This window comes from Genypterus blacodes, unplaced genomic scaffold, assembly GCF_046128005.1.
Source record: "Genypterus blacodes isolate CSIRO-AG114 ecotype Tasmania unplaced genomic scaffold, CSIRO-AGI_Gbla_v1 ptg000022l_1, whole genome shotgun sequence".
In the NCBI taxonomy this organism is placed as follows: Eukaryota; Metazoa; Chordata; class Actinopteri; order Ophidiiformes; family Ophidiidae; genus Genypterus; species Genypterus blacodes.
In genome coordinates, this window is record NW_027466835.1 from 4,269,590 (window position 1) to 4,292,500 (window position 22,911).

Genomic DNA, 22,911 nt, shown 5'->3' on the forward strand with positions numbered 1-22,911 from the left:
TATTTATTCATTCATTTATTATTAAAAATGCACTTCAAAACCACTTAAGTCATTTTTAAGGCATTCAACAACAATTCATTCTTTTTGGCTTTTGGAAATTTGAGATGGTTTTTGATGCTTTCAAAGGTTTCCAAAAACAGGAGTGCAGCTAAGGCACAGCACAACTCCCAGAGAGAGAGAGAGAGAGAGAGAGAGAGAGAGAGAGAGAGAGAGAGAGAGAGAATCTAACATGAAAATAAAAATGAATAAAACAAAATGTCAGAGGAAAAACAATAAATGAAGAAAGAAAGAAACAACAATTTGGGAGGCAAAAAAAAAGTTCATTGCAGATGGAAAATAAAGGGCTCGAGTTACGAGAACAATAAAGAAGACAGGAAAGTCTATAAATATCCAGACCAAACCTGCCAAATGGCCAAATAGTCACATGACTGATATCTGACCCAATTTCTACTGTCTGTCCTTAACTTAAAAACTGTACATAATCTATCAGGTATTTTACAAAAGACTTATTTACACAGATTCAATTGTCGTACAAAAATACAAACTCAAACATGAAATGACTTGATTTGTGGAGATTGAATCAGCGAGATTTGACAGATATAATTTTTGTCAAATCTCTAATCTTTAATTTGTGTATTAGTCTGGAGTTTCTTGCTTATGGTTTAAAGTAAATAAGTAATAGTAACCGTTTAAAATAAATCTCACACGGTGAATATTATTACTGCTTACCACTTACTGAGGTCTGAGGTCTGACACATTGTTATCGGTTGCATTCTCCCCTTTTTGGCCACTGCAGGCTGCATTATTCAAAGCTTTGCATTGACACAGGCCTCATCAGCTTGATATTCATTCTCAAAACCTGGACTATGGAGGATCCTGCTCCTAAATTGTTGACTAAGGTGCCACTTTTGTTATCAGTTGTGTGTGAAAATCCAATCTGTCTCTGTGGTGGTCTGATCTGTGCCATAAGTAACCAGCCTCAAGTGCAGCGTCGGGATACTGAAATCACATTTTAATATGAGGTGTAACGCGTTGAAAATTAAAACCATGTGACCACTATTTCATTCTGTATTGTTCACTTTGATATAGTTGCTTTTCTTAAACCAACTATATAAAAAGTGAAGATTTGGATGGCGTGGTAGTGATCACTAATGTATACAGAGACACATATGACCCAAAATAATATAACTAAATAACTATAAAATAACACTTTAAGCTTTCTCTTGTAAATATCTTAAAGTTTTTCTGAATATTTTGTACTATTTACTTGTAAATCTGATATTTTTCTTATTTAATACAGAAGATATATATTGTATATATGTATATATTGTCTTCATAAATCACCTTGTTAGTATGATCTTTCTGCTACGCAAGCTGTGTAGAAGTTCACTGTTTGTAGTAGTAGTTGTAGTAATAGCAGTAATAGTAGTAGTAGTAGTAACAGTAGTAGTTGTAGTGTGTATCTGCTGCACTCTGCTCCAGGAGAAACTCTACATTTCCCTCCTCTGTGTCCGGTGCAGCTTGTGGAATGACTCTAAAGTGACTTGATATTCATGAATTAATGTTGGAGTTTTGTACCGATTGTTTTTGCTGTTTGATATTTAATCATGGCAGTACTTTACTGACTTCAATGCTTTTGCACGTTTTGGTCCTGTGCAGCTCCATGGATGGAAAATGGTGTTAAACCTGTCGGAGATCAACGACAACGCAAACATCTGCATCATCCATCTCTCCATCACTATAAATAAGAAAAGAATAATATAAAATTATACCCCAAGTCATTTCTAGGACAAAACATGTTACAGACTTTATATAACCTGCACGTCACAAATCATTTTGGAGCTTTTGTCCTCATGGCAACAAAAACTCTGCTCGTCTCCAGTTTGGTCCCATGTTGTCATCACATGGCAGCTGCAAACTGCCATGTTTTATCCAGGCAAACCCTTAAATATAATTTTTATATATCACTAATTGATTTGTGCTGGATTGTGTTGTGTGTTTTCAAGACAATTTGACAATTTTTTTGACGATTACTAGTTTAAATGGAGGGAGGAAAAGTGCATCTTGGAGGGAATCTCATCTGTGTTTACTGACTCATTATCATTCAGGTGAAATTCAGAATGCAGAATCTGCTGCATGTTTCATGGGAGAAGGGTTCATCCAAACATCTCAATTTAAGATTAGTCTCAGATTTAATCCAGGTTAAAAACTGATTTAGTATCAGTCGTGACAAACCTGTGAAGGCCTTTAGAAATAAAGGCAGAAATAAAAATCTAACCTGCTGCACCAAATATCAGCATATCAAATATTAGTCACTGACTAAACAAAAAAAAACTAATTTATTTTATATAGACTCCAAAAATAAATAACTGTTCACTCACAAAGTCACATAAAATTCTGCGGCGAAGAGGGGATTTAAAAAAAAAAGTAAAAACAGAGAAAAGGTACAAAGGAGGAGAATCTCTGAGTTCCAGCATAGTGGACATCAAACACACTTCAAGTCTCAGGCGGTCTGAAGGATTCAGACATGGCACAGAAAAACACACGTACACACACACACACACACGTACACACACACACACACACACACACACACACACACACACACAGACACACACAGAGTCCCAGATAACAGTGAGAGCAGCTGAGAGAAGAACCAATCAGGAGTGAAGAAGTCCCTTCAGCGTCCGACTCTGGTCCTCCCATCAACGCCTCCGTATCTAAACTTCCATCTATTATCATCCCCCCTTTACTGTCCTTCACATCCTGTACTTTTTAATAAATAAATATCCAACATCATTCTCACGCTTTCCTTCATTTGTCCGTCTCCTCCGTCCGCTCCCGTCTGTCTGCTACCTGATCCGTCCATTCTCCCTGGGTGCCACCAGTTCAGATTTGGGATCGGGACTGACGCCGCTCCAGGCGGTGAGCCGGCAGCGTTGCATGACGGGACAGGCGCTGGGGCCCGTGGAGCAGACGTCGGCTGCGGACCAGTGGCCCTCCAGAAGCCCGTCCAGCCAACGACGTAGCGGCGCCCCCGTCAGGCCGGCGTTGGCCTCGGCCTCCTCCACCGCGCCGAGGCTCACCGGCAGCCGCAGCACCGGGTTGAGTCCGTGGAAGCTCTGCTCCATGTAGGAGTTCCTGGCCGGGCCGGCGTGGAGCCGCATGGCGTCCTCTGAGAGCAGAGAGAGGAAGAAGATCACGATTAAAACGAGGGGACGAACAACACAAACACATGAGAAACATTTTGGCAGTTTATAATGAACTTATACTCACTAGTTTTTGATTTCAGTTGGAAAATAGAATGCAGATACCAGTTATAGAAGCATGAATAGCATGTAAAGACACAAACACACACACACGCGAAGCAGGCGTGACATCGTGTCACCTCCTACCCTTCACTTTATAACAACAGTCATAAACATCACTGAGTATCCATGCACTTAGCTTAACTTAGAGTCCTACACTCATCCCTCGTCCAAACACCCACACGCACGCACGCACACACAGAGGGTTTACATGCCTGGTGGAGGTCAAAGAAATCAAACACTAACTTGGGGGAGGCTAATTCAGACAGAGGTGACCCCGAGTGTGAGAGTGTGAGTGATGGATACCGCAGTTATATAAATATACGCTGCGTTTCCACGGCGCTGACAGCTGGGACAGGAAGCCTCTGCTCCGTGTGTGTAATTCAAGTATTAGAATCACACTGAGCCCACAAACATTCCAACAGGTGTTTTTCCACTGGAGTTTGACTGAAGGTTGACAACTGACGCTCAAAGTCTTATCATCAATCTTATAATCAGAAGCTTTAAAGGTGTAATCAGTCATAGTTCATTGGATCTTTGATGACCTCCATTATCAGAGTAAGCTCCGTTTTTCCGTTTACATGCACGTAAACATATCACAAACGCAGACCCTCACCTTGCTGTATGGAGAGTTGTCGGTGGAACTCCAGTGGAGCCACGATGAAGTTGGTCTGGCCCAGTGGGTTCCAGTGATGCAGCACCCTCAGGGTCCACGCGCCGGGCCTCAGCGGGGGGCTGAGCGGCGGCCGGTAGTGGGTGACCTCAGCCGAGGCGTCCACCAGGATGTCGTAGGTGGCTGCGATGACGTTGGTGGGGTCGATCCACACGATGGTCGCCGTCAGGTTGCTCTGGCTGCGGCTCCAGCGCTGCACGGCCACGGGCTCCTCCTCAGGACCCAGCAGACCCCCCCAGTTCCTGAAGAGGCGCTCCTTAGGATCCCAGTCTGTCCCCACCTGCAGCACAGAGACAGAGAGACACTTATTATCTAAAACAAACCAATAAATCAAGTTTTAAGCAGCAAATACCAACATTAATTTAGTAAATACAAACATTTATGACTCATTAGGGAAATGTAAAATTCTCTAAATTCTCTAAAGGAGCCACTGGTGCTCTTTGTTAGTGATATATCATTACTGAAAGCAATTTACTGCACAATTAGAGACGCACCAATCAGTGACCGATTCTAGTTATTGATTTTTAACATGCAGTTGGCCGATGAGCGATCCATCACCAACTTAAACAAAGCATTCGATCCAGACTGGAGGCGGTAATGACTAAAGAAATGTGTTTACATGTGATCTGTGTGTTTAACAGATCCAGATGTTTAAGGTATCATATATGTATGATAGAGATTCATTGTTATTCCATTTATTTAAAACTATTTTTGATAAATATCCATGCCCATACCTGTATATCTGCCTTTAAATGCATAATTGTTCATAAAATGTAGATGCTGAATATATATATAATAACTTTTACACAATGTATATTTTTCGCATTTTTGCAAATAAATGTGTACATTTATATATAGATACTGTAGGTCATATTATATCCATACATTCCTGTGTGTGTGTGTTTATGTGTGTGTCTGACCTGAACATGCTGCAGCCTGTTGGTGGGGTTGGGGGGGTTGGCCAGGGTGAAGTGGTCTTTAGGTGCCACCCAGGTCTCCAGGGTCTCCAGCTGGGTGGAGGCTCGGTTAGTGGCCACGTGGCGAACCAGGTAACCCTGGAACTGGTCTGACAGGAAGTAGAGGTGGACCGACACCGGATGACCCATGGCCATGTACCTGAGACACACACACACACATTATACCTTTGCCTGATAAAACCTTAGATGAACATCTGAGAACACCAAGTGAGAACAGAACCACGTAACTATTCTCTAATTTATCCTCATTACAAAAGGTACTGAACCAACATGCTGCTTGTCTGAGGTAACAGGTTTAACGGTCAGTCCTTTTTTCAAACCACAAACACACACACACACACACACACACACACACACACACACACACACACACACACACACAGCAGCCCCCACCCATTCTGACCACCAATCCACACCCGAACACCAACAAGTACCTCCTTGTACCCACTGTGGGTCTCCACCCCCTCCAGCCCACCCCACCCCACACACTCACACACACTCACACTCACTCACTCACTCTCCTGGAAAAATCCAGTCTGCTCAGGCACTGAGGCCTGATTGTACACGGGGACAAGTCAACGTTATCTTCATATTTAATTTGGACTCGCAAACAGTGATGCCGGTGAGTCGAGTGGAAAGACACATTTCTCCTCCTTCCCCACAAACCGTGCTTGCACAATTTCTCACACAAGGCTCAAATTTACAGACTTAACAGCAGGTCACTTGTAAAGAGCACAGAGCACAGTAACACACACAAAGGTAACTGCTGAGGGTGCAAATATGGCCCCCTGTTAGCATTTAATTTGTCAAAGCCAGAAACGGATTGAGCACATACATGTCATACCACAGACCACCACTGAGTTCCTCTCATGGAACCATGTTGGAAAATTACTTCACTTCATTAGTAACTCAAACCTCTTCAAGGGCCTCTTGACTCTGAAGAACCCTTAGAATCCCTTCAGAAACTCCTGAAATCCATTCAGGACCTAATAGAGGCTCTTCACAGCTCCCTAGAAATCCATTATCTAAACCTGAAGCTACTCCATGAAGCCCATTCCAGACCTGTTTAAGAAGGCCATGATTCCAATTCTAAATAACTTATCTTAGCAACCCCTTAACAAACCCCTAAAATCCATTGAGCCTCCAAGACCCCTTTCAAAATGAACACCTTGTTTTCTCTCCAAGACTACTGTATGTGTAGGCCTTTCAACAACTACTCAAAACCCAATGAACCTCTTTTGAAGCCTAATCACGGTCCTCTGTAACCCTTCAAGTTTCTCTGTCGTGTCCTAAAGCACCTATGCAAACATCTTGAGGCCTCTCGGAAACCCAAAGGACCTTTTCAAGAACACACCCAGTTCCCTAACCCGACAATCCACTGACCCCCTGCAACAGAACCCCTGAGACCCACTGCAGAACCCCTGGACCATGTTTCTACCTGCAGCTGTTGTCGTTGGGGTGACCCTGCAGGGAACCAGCAGCGCGGGAGAGTCCCATACGAGCGAAGGCGTGGTAGTGGCTGAGCGAAGAGTCCCGTAGGCTTGCTGGGCCGTCTGTTTCCTGCTCATAGATGTTCTCCCAGTAGGCCTGGAGTCCCGGGGTCCCTGCTGGGTGCGCTCCAAACAGGTAGGCGTCCAACTGGCTAATGATCTCCTGACTGACGCTAGCTTCAAACTTCCTGGCAAAGAAAGTGGGCCGGGATGCTTGCTGTTATGGAAGAAAGAAAAGGGTTAGACCAATGCTGGGCCACGTTTGATGCAATTGATGCTCTTCACCGTTTGATTATGATTTTTAACAAAGAAATGGGCAGCTGAATTCCTCTCTTCTATAAAATTCAGGATAAAATGTCTACTAGGCTTGCTGTTGTAACAGGATTGTGAACAGATGACTGGATTTACTCTTATCTGCCCAGTAATTACTTCCAAAAGGATCTCCTACGTCGCTTATGCACTATAGAGCCCTTACATCCAATATCTTCAGGACCAGTTTCCCAGGAAAACGCCAAATAACAGAGCCTTACAGCACCCACTGTGTCCATGGCAACAGGCACAGGCAAGGAGGGATGCCAAGGGAAACAGCCCATGCTAACCAACACTGATAACAGGTCAGTGCAGAGTCAGTTGCTTTAATCTTCTAATGTTTGGTATTAGAGCAATTCCTCTGGGGCAGTGGGGAGTTTAATGCCTTGCTCCAGGGCAGCTATGATGAAGTTTGAAATGAATGGGAATGAAAGACCACGGAGGTCTGGAAAATGACTACTGGTGCCTCAGTGCCCACGGTCACAGTTTGAGCCAAAAATAACATTCCACGCACTTTCACATACATGTTAGAAACAGTAGCTGCAGCAAGCGGCGTCTCACATGTTCCACATACAAACATACAATCACTATTTATACACACACAAGAGCCAAAGCTATGATTTCAGATCACATCTCAGACTCAGAAAATCCAGACCCATGATCCTATAGCAACCAGAGACAACTACGCGGCAACAGACACACACACATTAGACAGAAACACACACACACACGTGCACACAGTCTGTGGACGGGTAACCCTGACGATGCGGCCAGATATCAAAGGAGAACTGAAGGGCTCTCCACGTCTGTCCTGAAATAGCTGCACAATGAAAGAGAGCGCGAGCTGGAATTGACACTCCTGGTCTGGGCTGATGAGTGTGCGGAGGAAAAAAAGGAAACGACAATACACGACAACATTGGATGACAGTAACGCATCTGCATCGGTCTACTCGCTTTATCTTAGCTGATTCGGCAAGTTTAACATTTTTAATTAAATACTGTAGATAAGTGCTTTAATGGATTTTAGATTCCAGGAAAACAATTCGGGTGTTAATGATGATTTGACGACATTAACTGGAGAGGAAAGATAAACACGCAACATTAGGTTACAGCCGTAATAAAAGCATGAACGTTTAATTGTGATAAATATATATTTATGCCAAACGTTTATTTGAACACTACACATGCAGACCCGAGTAACTGACTCTTATTTCCACAGTACCCATCATGCCTCTGGTTCCATTGCTGCTGTGACCCAAGTTAATGGTGTTGTGTTCTAAGTTAATCCCGTTTTATGATGCTGCCATTTTGATTTGAGGTCAAGTGTTCTGGCTTAGCGCTGCGAATTGAGACTGTGGGGCTTTTGTGTTGTGCATTAATACGTTGCTCTCACAGATGCTCCTTTCATCTCCTGTGGTCCGTATTGTGAGATTATGATGTCATCATAAGGGTGTGGCTGCACCAAACCGACCAACTTGTTGTGGGCTACGGCAGCTCCAGTGACCCAGGAAACCCCAACATAATGATTTCCATCAGGACTGCACAGGCTGTAAATGTATGCTTGAGGTGGACTGACCCTCAAAATCCACTAAGACTCATTATTCAGCAGCATATTTTTATCTGTGAGGTTATTCTGGTTCTGCTATCTCACGATCTGTGCTCGTGTGTAAAGCTTAAGTGGGAGAAAGCAGCTATGTTTAGTGTTACCTTTGTCCTTAAGAATAGAAGCAAATTAGACAAAAGTGTGTTTATGTCGCCCAAAAATAATTTGGTTAAGTGCTGTTCTGCTCTCTGGTGCTGAGTGTAAGTGAAGGTAATGAAATAAGTGAGGAGCTCTCTTGGCTCCAGGTTGGGATAGACAAATAACACGGAAATCCTATAAAAATATTCTTTTTGAAGTACTTTCAAAAAGAATATTTAATCTAAGGCCATCTCTTAAAGTCTTTAGAAGTCTCTCAAATGACTCGGTTTTCTCTTTGATGGGTTTTTCATTCTTCATTCTGCACTGTTGTACAAAGAGTTTAGACAAGATACTGAACTGACTGTATACATGATGAATAGTGTGTGTGTGACAGAAATGTGCGTGAACTGCGCTGGATAGACTGCGCGTTTGTCCCTGAATGTCCCGTTCAAGCCTATGAGCTGCCTTGCTATCTGGCAACCCGGCATTACGATAATGACAACCTTAGAAACCTCAGCAGTGCGTAGCTACAAAGCTCTAAAAATACTTAGTGCCACTTGCTTACAGCTGTTTCCAGGATCAGTTCCCTTTATAGAAACCATCAATAGCCCAACCACAAACACCGTCCTCAGGTCTGTCGTTACGGGGAGCAAAGAGCGGCCTGTTTTAAGTTAAAGGAGCCCTGCTAATTTGCAAATGCTGAGTTATTCTGGTCCCTTGCCACCGTGGCCTCTTGAGAGCAGCAAAGTTTGACAGTAAAGACCGCCTGATGGCCCACGACTACAATATTCCAGCTGTCATCTTTGTATTCTTGTGTTCTGGACAACTCGGAACTACAAAATTTCCAAACTCCTACATGAAAAAGTAGGAGTTTGGAAAGATTGCTCTACTGTTTCCTCAGCGTTTGAAAGGTTGGAGATCAGAATGTAGCATTAGCAGTGCATTGTGAGCCGGCATTCCTTTGCTTCTTCATTAACACTGATGAGGATGCAAACCTCGGCCCCCCGTTGCAGATGTTTGCATATGGTCTTTACCTGGAAACGAGGCAGGTCGGAAGGTTTGAAATCGTTGGGCGAGCAGCCGCACCAGTCCACTATGTGCTTGTACTGGCATTTACATCCCAGTTTACGGTTCCAGTTGGTGAGCCTCAGGTTGTTGTCCGCCATGCTCTCACAGTGGGCGCTGTTCTCCAGAACCGTGTGGAAAAATGACTGCAGGAGGAAGAGGAGGCGGAAAGCGTATGTACATGTTTGTCAATTTCAGTTAAATCTACACTGAACATCAAGAAACCACGTCAAGAAATTCTCTTGAAAATTGGTTTGAATATTCATAGTCATAGTCCCCAGAGGCTGATCCCTAATGATTCTGTTGACATGCTAACATTTTGCCTGGCGTCACAATCGGGCCAAACACTCAAATGCATAGGATTTCCATTATGGACATTCCATAGTCCCCAGAGTGAAGATCATGCAATCTGCGACATCAAGATCAGGATTGCAATGAATTTTCTCCTTGTCTGTTAGAATAACGGACAAGATGAAGATGAACCCTTTTTGATTTTAATGACCATTGTGTTGTTCGTTTTGGCCAGCAGTTTTGTATTGTGGTGTATAATGAACCAGGGGTCCCTCTTTGGTTTTGAAATTTCAGTTTTCTAAACATTTGCTATCATCTTGCGATTTGTTTATTTTCATACTAAAGTAAAAAATGACAAAATTACAGTTTGAATGGAGAGGGTTAGTGTGGGTGTGAGTTTGTGTGAGTGTGTGTGTGTTACCTCCGCTGGCAGAAGTGTGTAGGCGTAGAAGCGCTTCATGCTAGCGACCAGCTCGTCTCTGGAGTTGACCACGTAGTCCACAAAGAGCCGGTTGAGCAGGAACCAATCGGAGCCTCCGTCCACCGCTAGGCCTTCTGGGATCTTGCGGTCTCCCAGGCGCCACATGTGGGTGTCGCACTCGTAAAAGAGTCGGTCCAGTCCCTGTTTACGGATGAAGCTGAGAGGCAGAACAACAGGCCAATGATGAGGCTGCTGTAATAATCACTACACTCCTTTTACAACTTCATACTTACACAAACTGATAACTCACTTAACGACCTAACTGCCACTGAAACTGAATAAGCTCGTATAACATTTGTTACTACTGTTATTCACTTGAAAATTACCCCTGGAGTGCGAATAATGAAGTCATCATCATCATCATAATCATCATCATAATCATCATCATCATCATCATCATCATCAGGGAAAGAGAAATTAAACCACCCGAAGGAAGAGAAACCATTATGTTTACATGCACAATAGGGAAAATGTTGGAGGTGAATAAAGGAGGAGAGTTTGCCAGGTAAGGAAAACATTTACATGCTGGAATAAATTGTACATAATGGCATAATATAGGCCGGTTATGCGTATGTAAATGTATGCCAAGAAGAACTGAAGTTTTAAGGTGCATGTGAATGCAAAGTATGACAAAGAAAGAGTAATCTCACCGAGCGTTGTCTCTGCCGTGAGATTTGATGAAGTTCATCTCGCGGTACTTGGAGAGAAAAGCCACGAGCTGTTCGTTGGTCCTGAGGAGACAAGACAACAATGTTAATGAACCACAGACTTGATTATTAATTTGGGATTTCAAGAACATGTTTCAGCTGTGACAAGAGAAACCTCAGCAGTCTATTTATAACGACAACAAATCCATCTGAGATGATGCAATCTGGAAATGTTGGTGGGTTTTTAACTCCATTAACAAACATTTTCCTCCAATCCTGCAGATCTGAAAGTCATCCGTGTTTGGCCTGAAGAAAAACAAGCCGCCTGCATTTGTGAACAGTGTTTGAGTGTCTGTGAGGAGTTTTTCCTCTAATGGACATGCGTCTAAGCAGGATGCAGTTGTTTGCAGGATCTGTCTCTTTCGATAAACAATGCAAACTTCTCTCCCTTTTAGGGCAACACGAGTAACTTGTGCAAATGCATTTGGGGCAGCTGGGCCTTTTTTTTTATTTAAGCTTGTCTTCCAAGTGAAAGAAAAACAGCTAATCTGTAAAGTGTGGGCAACACAAACAGGCTGTGTTTGCCACAGGACGAGCCTGGTGTTGTCCTAATGAATAGACAGGGAGAAGCCAGCAGACAGACTGATCTCTTTGATTACGTTTGATTACAGTCGTTAAGACAAACCACAAATGAGCATGTGTGCGTTTGTGGGCATGTTTGTGTTCATCAGTAAGTGTTGTTAATTTCAATCAGAGAGGCTGCTGAGCTTCTGCACCCGTTTCATCTGGAACCATCACACATTTTTATCTGATGACATCGTAGATCATCCTGTATTTCACACAGCAGACACACAAGCTGAGGGGAATCCACTCGCTCTGCCTCCGGGGCAAAACCACTGACGTGTTGGAAACAGCATGAATGTGTGTGCTAACCAATCACTGCTCATCTTCAATGGGACAAAGAAAAGTAAACACGGGGGGAAAATGGTTATAGTTGAACCCTTAAAATGCTACTTTGGGCCTCTAAATAAGTCACGCAATGTGTTTCTTTGTATTTACTTTCAGACATGAAGATGAAACTATGGAAAAACAAAACTGTTGGATACAAAAATCAATATTTAAATGGTTTTGCACTTTCAGGCAGTTATTGATTTGATATTCACAAGGAACATTTGGTCACAAGCCAATGCACCGATTCACATTCTGATATTTTAATTTGGTGTGACCATCCTGTAACAGCCACACACACACACACACACACACACACACACACACACACACACACACACACACACTCTCCCATTGACTCATTCTCCATGTGCTCCTATGACATCACAGCTATCGATGGTGTGTCCTTGTGCGTCGGCTCTGGAATAGATTTTAGCTCGAAGGGCGTCGAAACTGTCAATTTAATGGGAGAGCAGAGCAGAACAGAGTAGTGTGTCGGCTGCGTGTGTGTGTTTATGTGTTGTATTTCTACTCTTATCTGAGGCCCTCAGGAGAATATAGACTAAGAGATGAGGAGAAACCTCTACAGTGCTGAAATTTTGATAATTTGCATTTCTTTGAAGACGTTCAAGGTTAAGGAGAATAAGAAAACACTTCAGGATCGGCTCATAACTTTGAGTTTTTTGTGTGATACAATCAGCAATCCAGAATAATTTTATCCCCATTTTATTTCTGTTTATTCTGATCTGTCCTCCATTCGAGAAGACCTCATTTACTGCAGGGTGAAACAGTTTGATGAGTGAGTAAGTTCATATTAGTTCATCATTAGGACATTTCAGGACGATGATGACTTGTTGAGTCATCACAAGTAATGGAAGAGCAATAAATTAAGAGTTACGGTCATAGTTCGGGCTAAAATGTTCATGTTTACAAGGAATGAAGTGAACAGTCTGAAGGAGCTTCCACATGTTGAACCAAACTGCTAAAAGTGAGCTTGAGTTTCAACATACTCCTCCACCAGGGATGCCTCCACTACATAAAGACAAATCAACAATCTACATATTAGTTAGAGCTTTAAACGGTTTAGTACTGATCATGTGAAGCTATTCACTCTCCACTATAAAGCCGTTTCCAGAGGCATCACCCATGTCTGTTGTTGTGAGTAAAATGCTAAGCTAACCACAAAACCACAACATTCCGATCCAGGTGGGAACAGAAATTCCATAAAATCCAAAGTGCTTTTGAAGGTCACAGTTGGATCTCATTTTGCTTAAGAAGCAGGAGGTTTTAGCACCAGTTAAAACAGATAAGAGTGAGCTCTAAGCCATTCTAAGCCAAACACAAGGCTGACCAAATCCTCCACAATCCCCTTTATGTAACCTCCTTTCCTTGCTGCTGTAGCCACTGCTGGTGAATCATCAGCCAATATCTCCACTGATCGCAGCAAGGCTCCGTCCCTAACAATCCCGTTTGCCTCAAATCCCCGAGCGGCAGAATAGCCATTAACAAGCTTTGCTTCAAAGCCATAGACTCCTAAACCATTAGGAGTCAATGTGCTTGTGGTCTATTGACCACGAAACCTGATCCATAAGACCTTAAACAAACTAAACAAGGCCCAAGGGGCAGCGTGGCCTTTAGTCAGCGGCCATTAGCTGCTACAAAGCTTTAACAAATCAATGTGCTGTTTGTTTGACAGCAACCTGACATAATCAGTCAATCTTGTATACTCTGCTACACAGATCTGACAAAACAGGAACAATGGCAGAGTTTTCTTAACTAAATCGTTTAGATCAAGAGATGTTAGACAGGTTCCTAATTTTTCAGCCCCTTGAGGTGAGAGGGCAGACAGTCCCCCCACACAACAAACCCAACATGGCAGCCACTCACCTGATGGGGTAGTCTGCAGCGCTAAGGTTGATAAAGAAGTCCCATGACCAGTCTCTCATTTTGAGAAGGTCCTCCATGCTGCGTAGGTACATGGTCAACAGACTGGCGCCGCCCCAGATGGTGGACATCCGCCAGGGAGTCACCCTGACATTTGGATACTGATTGGCCAACAGCATCACCTCTCTGTGGAGGTAGTTGGACCTCTGAGGAAGACAGAGGATACAGCATATTCAACTTAGTGATTGAAGGGATTTACAGTACTTCTGATCCCTTTCAGCCACTTTCAGCCCTTAATTTCCTTTTCTTCCGTTTCCTCCGTTTGTCTGGTTGAATCCCTACAGAAAGGGATCCTTGTGTTGCCCTTGTGCATGACTTCAAACCTCGCCCTCATTTATTAAGCAGCCTCACTTATTAGCAGCACACTGCTGCTCCTCACGGTAATTAACCTCAGTTGTTGTCCTCATTAACCACTGAGTCCCACATCCAGTCCAGTTGTGTACAATACTAATGGGATCTGTAATTTGTCCTCTGCGGAAACATTTTGGCTTGTCCATGTCTCCATGAACCACAAAGTCACTGTGCTGCCCATTTTCATGTGATTCTCTGCATGGTAATGAAACATAGAATTGCAGAAAACAATGTTATTTATTGCTCCTCTTCAGAATAATTCAGCCGTTTATTCTAAGGGACAACCCAATCAAATCAAATCGGGTATGCATGATTATTAACACCCAGAGAGCTACAGATGACTGAAAGTCCGCTCCATGTTTGCTGTGTTAGTGATGAAACGGCAAGCGAGCAAGACGAGGTTTGAAACTCCTCTTCTTTGTGTTCAATGGCATCTACTACTGTACAGGTGTGTGCAGTGTGGAAACAGCAGACAGGGCCTGATTCACATAATCTCACTTAATGGAAACACTGACAATTCATGTACTTTAAGCAAAACTGGCAATCTAAACCCAGCGTCTTTCAGTGAATCCAGTTAATGTATTTGTAGAGAAAATGTCCCAAAAACCTCTCTTTGTATTAGGATGGACAACTGGGCTACAGAGTGACACTTGTGGTAAACGTCCATGTTCCTCTCTTGGTCTCACCTTGTCTACATGGATGTAGTAGTAGTGTGAAGTGTGGTAGATGGCTTTGAAGAGACGCTGGAACTGACGCGAGGCCCGACCATGAACGACCAGGACGAAGGCAATCCGCACAGGCATAGGCGGGGCAGCATTTGAGGGGACCTCATCCCACTGGACATTCACGTTGGCCTTGCCTGAAGCAGAAAGACAAACTAGTTAAAGCTGCTGCGTGGTTCATCCGAAACTGGGGGATAACAGCACACGCTTTCACTTGTCTTCGGAGCAGTGACAGAGTGGAGGAGAGAAGAAGAAGGAGAGAGCTTGAGAGGGAAATGTTAGTGCCTGGAGAGGTCGAGAGTTACAACCGTCATGTCGGAAGCAGTTTACCGCCCGATTTTAGAGTCTATCACCTAAATCATTACACGGTCATGAATCTAAAACAAACATCACAGGACACAGTCGCTTGCTGGAGTTTGCGGCTCACCAAGAACCGCTGCAATGTTTGGTCTCTTATAACACAAAAATCTAATGTAATCCTTCACTAAGTACATACTGTCACATGTTCAGAAGCTTTGATTGGGACCAGGAGCAGCCGAGGTCCGACAGGCAGCTTGATGTGATTTAAGGTTTACATCTTGTTCTAAATTACAGACATGGCAGTTTTGTACAAGATAAAAATCAACAGCGCCCTCTGCACAGCTGAACTTGCCTAGGTGATGTCAGTTAGGCTACTTTCCTGAACGAGTCCTGGCCGAGAACTCTTCTGACTCTCGTGACCACATTACCAGTCGGACCTGGTCGAACCCTCTAGAAATGATTGCTCGACACTTTGACAATGTCACTTTTCCGCCGTCCTTCCCTCCGATTCTTTCCGTCTTCAGTTCCCTTTTTCTTGAAAAGGTCCATTTTCCAGTTCTTGGCTGCCGTCTGTGGTTGGCTGAGCTAAATCTGCTTGTTGTATATATAACCCTGTGACAGCCGAATGCGTCTTCATCGCGCCGTACACTCTGAAGATGCCGCGGGCTGAGGCCTGCTGGGAAATGGGGGAGGAGCTGTGGGTAGCCTGGCCTAATTAGTGACCATTCCGAGCTGCGGGGCATGCTGGGATTGGAGCTCCAGGACAAATCACTGTAATCAGTCGTTTCAGTCGAGGCTAGAGGAGCGAAACTGTGCGTGCAACACAGAAACACCCAAGCATCGGGCTTCTTTCTACAGGTTTTCCTTTTTTTCCTTTAAAAACCCCTTAGACTTTTCATGTTAAGATTAAGGCGGAACGCATATGTAAGGAGATAAGTTAAGGGGTAAAGGAACAGAATCTGATTCTTAACCGAGGCCATTGATGTTCCCTAAGCTCCTTGGTCTGCTACTGGCTGGATGATTCACAGTTTTAATAAGGTGGACATTGTACAGGCTGTGATAGAGGAGGGAGCTCGCCACACGCTCAGCTCAAATCCTCAACCGTGACAGAACAGACATTTACACAAAGGGCAACGTCCTGCCGTATGCCAAAGATTTTATCCTTTGCATTTTCTGGATTGTTACAAATATGGCCGACTAAATGTGCAGAAGGTTAAGGGAAATGGTTTTATGGCTCATTTATGGCTCATTTAAGTTTTATTCAAAGAGGGATTTGAAGTCATTAAACGCAGAATGTTGAGGTTAGAGTTATGTTTGCTGGTATAAATTACAAGATATTTAAGGCAAATCTATATTGAGCTTTTCGGGCTTTTAATAAATGTTCCTTTTCCCTTTGTGACATCCGACACATAAATTTAGATTTGATCTAAAATGACAGCTACTACTAAATTACTTTTAAAAGGTCGATCCTGCACTTATGGTAGGACTTTGAGGGATGAGTGATGAGTCAGAATAAGAACCTCAGATCTTCACAGTGTTAAGAGACGTCACAAACCAAATTATCCCTCACAGATCCTCCAGCTTCAGTCTGCAGATATAATGACTAGTGCATCATCAAAGCAGCCTATAATCATATCAATGAAACAGCCCGGAGTGGTTCCTCAAGAAAAACTATAAGAAAATCGTTATTCAGCTATTCCAAAAATAATACTACACACTCCTTGTTTAATTAGGGTACAATTACTCCGTACACATGAGTATCATCGTTGTGCCGTGGACTCCCAGTGTGTCCATTCATGCTGAAAGTCACGGAATGTTCCCCGAAAATAGAACGAGAACCAAACTCCTGCACGGCTCCTGCACGGCTCTGGCGCGTGCCGAGTTAAAAACGCTTCTTAAATTTGGAAGCCGAGAACCTCTTTGGCCACTTCAAAGCCTCCTCTTCTCATTCCCTCTCTTTCTGTCACCCTTTCATTTGTTGCTTGGTTCAATCACCAGCTAGGTTAACATGAGAAGATACAGCCCTAAATTATATATTATATTATTATATTATTATAGCCCTATCTTAGGTTAATGCATTTAAACATGGTGGCTGTGTAATAATTACCTTGTATGTTTACTCTGTACCAAACCGGGTTTACTCCCATCTTGCTGCTGTCATGCTCAACTGTCACTTTTTGTAAAAAATTGCTGAGTCAAATGTAAGATTACACCGAACACATTGGGAATCAGGACATTGTTCTGTCTCTTCAGAAGTAACCGACCAATGTCAATAAGAGAAATCAGGCATCATTATCAATTAGATATCAGGATATGAGCCAGAAATTAATATAGAAGCCTGAAACATCCACTAACATGTAGCAGAGACTAAGCTGATTCAGGTGGTTTGATTGATTGATGGATGTGAAAGTATGATGGTATAACATCCAAAGCATACAAGCCACAAACATGCAATGTCTTCCAACTCATACAAGACTGAAATGATATCTATGGTCTTACCTTCTATGGGACAGTATCGAGGCACTTTCTCGGGCATCAGCGCCCTCTCCTTGTGTTTGCAGTAAACCTCCACTATCTGCTGCCGACACTCCCTGGTCTTGGCTCTGGATAGTGCAGAAATGGCTTCCTTGCCGCTGATCTCACACTGCGGCTGCTCCTTCCTCTGCTCCACACCTGGCTGCAGACTCGCTGATTTCTTCACCTGGCGGGACGGAGCATTCTGATTGGACCCCTGCGCCGGTGCAGGGTTGGTTGGCACCTGTGGATGGGGTTTACGCGCGTGGGTTTGGTTGTGGCTGGTTCCTCTGGGTTGGATGGGGGGGAACTTGAGGACCTCGTTGGCAGATTTTTCCAGCATGCTCTGCGCCTGGGCTTTGTCCAGCTTGCGTTTGGCATTTCCCACTGGCAGTCGGTGTTGGGATCGTGCTCCCAGGTTACTGTTGCTATCGATCGTGTCAAAGTCTTTGGGTACCGAATTCTCATTATTGTTGCTATCCAGGCGAAATTTCTCTTTTGGACCACGGGAACGGTAGACGTCCTACAAGACAGAAGACAAAGTCAGCAAAAATGGTTCTACTCCTCTGCTCCCTTATTGAACTCAGGTAGCAGGTGCAGTGATCACATTTTTTTGATGGGTTTAAATATAAACGCCAAGGTCATTTGATTCCTTAATTAAATGCTCTTAATTACACAATGTGCATTTCTATTGTAAGAATCCAGTATCTTTCTATCCATGTTCATGCCTTCTGGGTTTTATTCATGTATTATGCATTATTAATGCCAGGAATGGATTATGTCGCTTCAATAGCTGGAGAGACAGTACAACATATAGCTTTGGGAGAGACTACAGCCAGCTATTCATCATCAATCATCACTCGCACGCACGCACGCACGCACACGCACACGCACACACACACACACACACACACACACACACACACACACACACACACACACACACACACACACACACACACACACACACACACACAGATTAGGTCAATATACGGATGTGTGGGTCTGATTAGATATCAGATATGATCCAGTCCCTGTGGTTCAGTGGTTCACCCCACTGATGTGATAATGTAATGCAGTTTGATGGATTACACATTCACTGTATTGATCAACAGTACACTGGTCTATGGAAAATCCTTTAGCATGAGGCGATTCATGTCACAACATGGCGATTAGATCCAGGAACATCAGGATCGTCCCACCAACTGGGTGTAAGCTCCTCTCTGCTCACAGCTCATGCTCTGGCCATGGAATGCTGAGCTCAATTCTGTCTCTATTAGAGCCGGGCGGTAAGTCAACATTATTATTGGCGTCTCACTGTAATTATAAAGAGAAGAAACTCATCTCTGGTGATGTCATGGTTCACACACTTCTATCTCAATAAAGAATGTGTTCAATTGAACCCGGCGAATGTTACAGACACAAATCAATTCCACATGCTGGGATTGATCCAGTTTGAGTTTGTCTGTTGTTGAGATGATGAAAGGAGGATTGGGTTATGACTATTGATCGCACTCAACTCAGACACCGTGCTTTGGTCCTTCATTATGAAGCCAACCTGTGCTCGTCGACCTTTGACCCAGAGACACAGACCACTGAGTACCTTCACCTTGACCTTCCAAGAGTCAGGTGGAGGTGTGTGTGTGTTTGTGTGTGCTGAATCCACTGGGAATGCTGATGGGTTTTACGAGCTGTGAGTGTGCGTCCACGAGTGTGTTTCAGTACCAGAGCCATGACCTTGATCGGTATTCTGACTGACGGTATTCTCACACACACACACACACACACACACACACACACACACACACACACACACACAGTCCTACATCTGTCTTTTGTAGGGATAGAGACTGCTTTTGTGTGTATTAGCCACACACACACACACACACACACACACACACACACACACACACACCATGACAGAGCTTGTAGGAAGGCAGTAATATCAGCTCTTGCCACCTGTGCCTCAGACAACCTTTCATTATCTCATCTGTAATATCAGCTTAGAGGAATTCTTGCCGTGTGTGTGTGTGTGTGTGTGTGTGCATAAGTGGAAGCACAGGGGATATTTTTGTCTCTCCGTGCCATTATTGTGAGAGTTAAGATTCCCTGGAAACCAAGAATAAAACCTTCAACATGCAGAGAAAGCTGTATGATGAAATATGAATATGTGAGACTAAGACACACCGACAAGCACACACACACACCAACCAGGAAACCACTAGGTGTTTATAAAACTGCATCGCCCGAGCTTGTGGTCTCGCAAAACCAGTGCAATCGCATAAGACAGGGAATCGCAAGACATTGTCATAGCAACCATCACTGTCAGGTCATGGCTTGCCAAGACGATACGGGAGTGTAGAAGCATCCTCGTCTCTTTACCCCCTCACAGGTAGGAGCGTTGGGTCTGAGCGCTCGGCCTGAGGTTGCTAATTAGCTAATTACTTACTCACTTAGTGACTTCATGGTTGTGTTAGGTGGTTGCTAGGCATAATTCTTCACGAATAACAATTAACACCAAAACAACCTCCCAGTCTGTGTGTGATATCACTAAGCACATAAACGTAGTCACTGAGCGATGCCTCATGTTATCATGGGGTTATTATTTTTGTTTTTGTCAAATATTGGGGTTTGATATCTTTTACTAGCATGAAGAGTGAAAGTTGGATGGAATGACTTTAAAGCTCCGTATGTTTGAGCGATCGGCTGTAACCTGCGTATAGAGACTGGCCTTTCACAGATCTCCCTACGAGGTGGTGCGTTTTTCCCAGAATCCCTGTCATTCCATGGAGACCGGCCGCGGCTAAAATACCACCGCTTACCTACAAAGACATCATTCTTTTCACTCTCACTCACACACACACACACACGCTGGGGTCGTTCTTGGACTCTTTCTCTCTATATTTGTGGGTTTTCTTCGCTCTGGGCCCCAGCAGGGTCCCATTGAAGTCCTTCGCGCCGCCAACACGCCTCCTGCTGCGCGCGGATAAAGACGTCAGCAGAGAGACAAGAGGGGCGTCTCCCTCGGGCGCCCCGGCAGAGAGTCATTAAAGGAGGAGAGAGAGAGAGAGGGGAGGAAGGGGAGGGGTGGAGACCTGTTGCATCTGCCGATCTGACTGAAGCTGGATTCGTGCATCTGGCAAGGGTTCACTAAACGGCTGAAAGGCATTATGGGTAAACAACGGCTGCAGGTGGTCGCATGTGTGTCGTTGTTGGAATCTCATGGCACATACCTCCACCAAGGCCGAGTCCTTCTCCAATTGTGACTCCTAAGAGGTTATAAATTAGAACGTGATCTACAGCGTGATAGGATAACGGAATGAAACGGTATCCGAGTCTGAGAGCTCGGATCCAAGCGGATGCAGCCGTGTGATTCTTGGGAACGTTACAGGTTTGTTGTTCATTTTGTGGTCAGCCCAAAGCCACATCTGAGGCGAGGGACCTGAACACGGCGTCTGGGAATGGCCAGCTCGCGGCGTTTGGGGAGATGAGGGGGAAGCTGGAGCCAAAGAACGTAAATGACACTGGGGATTGTGGGTAATGACAGTGATTCACTTGTACTCTTTCCTGTGGGCTTAACTGCCGGGTTTGCCGGGGTTTGTCCACTCGGTCGTCGCTGAGGGATCCGGTCGTGACGGCGGGCGAACGGGCGGCTGGCCGACGGGGGGATTAAAACAGATCAATTCAGTCTTTACTCGCCAGCAACTTTCAAATCCCGGTTCAGCGGCAACAATCCCTCTTTGTGGGTCTCCCTCCTGCACAGCTACAGCCCGGCTACGGTGAACAAACAACCGGGTATATCTAAGGAGTCGGTTCACCTCGGATAAAGAGGATAAAGGTTACGTAAGTTGGTGTGTGTTTGCTGTCTGGAAGCATTAAACCTTTGCTCGCATGGTGATTATTTTTGGAATTAGTCCATAAATCAGAATTTTAGAGAGAGAGAGAGAGAGAGAGAGAGAGAGAGAGAGAGAGAGAGAAAACACTTTCAAATGAAGCAATAAAGAGCTCTTTCACCGGGATGTGCTGGTGATGCATTTATTAAATACTCTACTGTGTGTGTGTGTGTGTGTGTGCATGTGGGTGTGCACGCGTGTGTGTGTGTGTGTGTACTCAGGATACCAGTGGGAATATATAACTTTGGAATTCATCTGTGTTTCCAGGTGAAAACCCTGTGTGTCCAGAGCGTTCCTCACATAAAGGAGCCTCGTGTTTGCAGCATTTATAGTGACCTCAACGCGCTCACACACACACACACAAGATCCTTTTTACCCCTTACGACCTGCATATTTATCCTCCAACCTTGATAGTCTAAATGTGTTTTCCTACAGCTTCTATCATTAAGATACTTTATTTCAGGCTCGTCTCCTAACGTCTGCCGTTGCGTTCGTCACTTATGCTTATTCTTGCCGTCATTAATCTGCTCAAACAGGCTCATTTCCTCATGGGGAGCATTACGGTTTCATCCCGTCCTGCCAGGAAAAAGAGACGTGGCTGTCATTTCTACACCAAACTCACATAAACAGGAATTATTACGCTCATGAGTGCCACAGAAATCTAATTAATATGAATCTGTGAAGTGGCACGTTAGTTTGCTCTAAGCTGCCACGGGGACATTTTATGTCTCGACGCCATCAAACACACCATCGCACACGACGGTGATCATTATCTCCTTAAATGGGCAAAGAGGCGAAAGATAAAGAGAGAGAAATCTGATTTAAGTGGCCTCTGACGACGCCAGAGGCAGAGAGGCAAAGGAGAACTTAGAGGCAGGTGGACAGGAAGTCAGCGAAAAGGACAACGACAGGAGACAGGACGTCCCCGTGAGACCTGGTGACCTCTGATCTCATGGTCTGGTTCCAAAGTGTTTGATTGTTGTTGTCATAGCGACACCATCGGTTAGTAACAGTTTGGTTCCAGCAGACTGATTCATTCCTGACGCAGCGCTCTTTGACGAATGAGCCACGGCCACTCACCTTTGGCAGCCAATCACAGCAAAGCGGTGAGGAAAATCAAAATGCAAAGAATGTGTGTGTACGACTCGATGGTGTGTTTGTAGTTCAACACAAACGGATGGAGAAGGAAGGAAGGAGGAATCTTGATTCTATGACTAAAAGTGGTGATTACAGCGCCACCATCAGGCTGACAGGGAACACAACCTGATGGTGTCTGGTCTGGGGGAGTGCGAGAGCTGAGCCGTGTGTGTGTGTGTG

General features: G+C 44.3%; 1 protein-coding gene across 1 annotated transcript in view; it reads right to left on the minus strand.

Moving 5' to 3' along the window:
• Positions 1-22,911, minus strand: part of LOC142992298 (xylosyltransferase 1-like) — a 26,991-nt gene continuing 4,080 nt past the window's right edge. The window contains exons 2-11 of the mRNA XM_076142664.1: positions 17,687-18,224; positions 14,852-15,024; positions 13,758-13,960; positions 10,926-11,006; positions 10,216-10,432; positions 9,473-9,649; positions 6,397-6,665; positions 4,902-5,097; positions 3,925-4,261; positions 1-3,175 (exon numbers count right to left, since the gene is read on the minus strand). Of these exons, the coding sequence (XP_075998779.1) occupies positions 2,853-3,175; positions 3,925-4,261; positions 4,902-5,097; positions 6,397-6,665; positions 9,473-9,649; positions 10,216-10,432; positions 10,926-11,006; positions 13,758-13,960; positions 14,852-15,024; positions 17,687-18,224 (2,514 nt within the window). The 3' untranslated portion in view covers positions 1-2,852. The remainder of the gene's footprint in view (positions 3,176-3,924; positions 4,262-4,901; positions 5,098-6,396; positions 6,666-9,472; positions 9,650-10,215; positions 10,433-10,925; positions 11,007-13,757; positions 13,961-14,851; positions 15,025-17,686; positions 18,225-22,911) is intronic.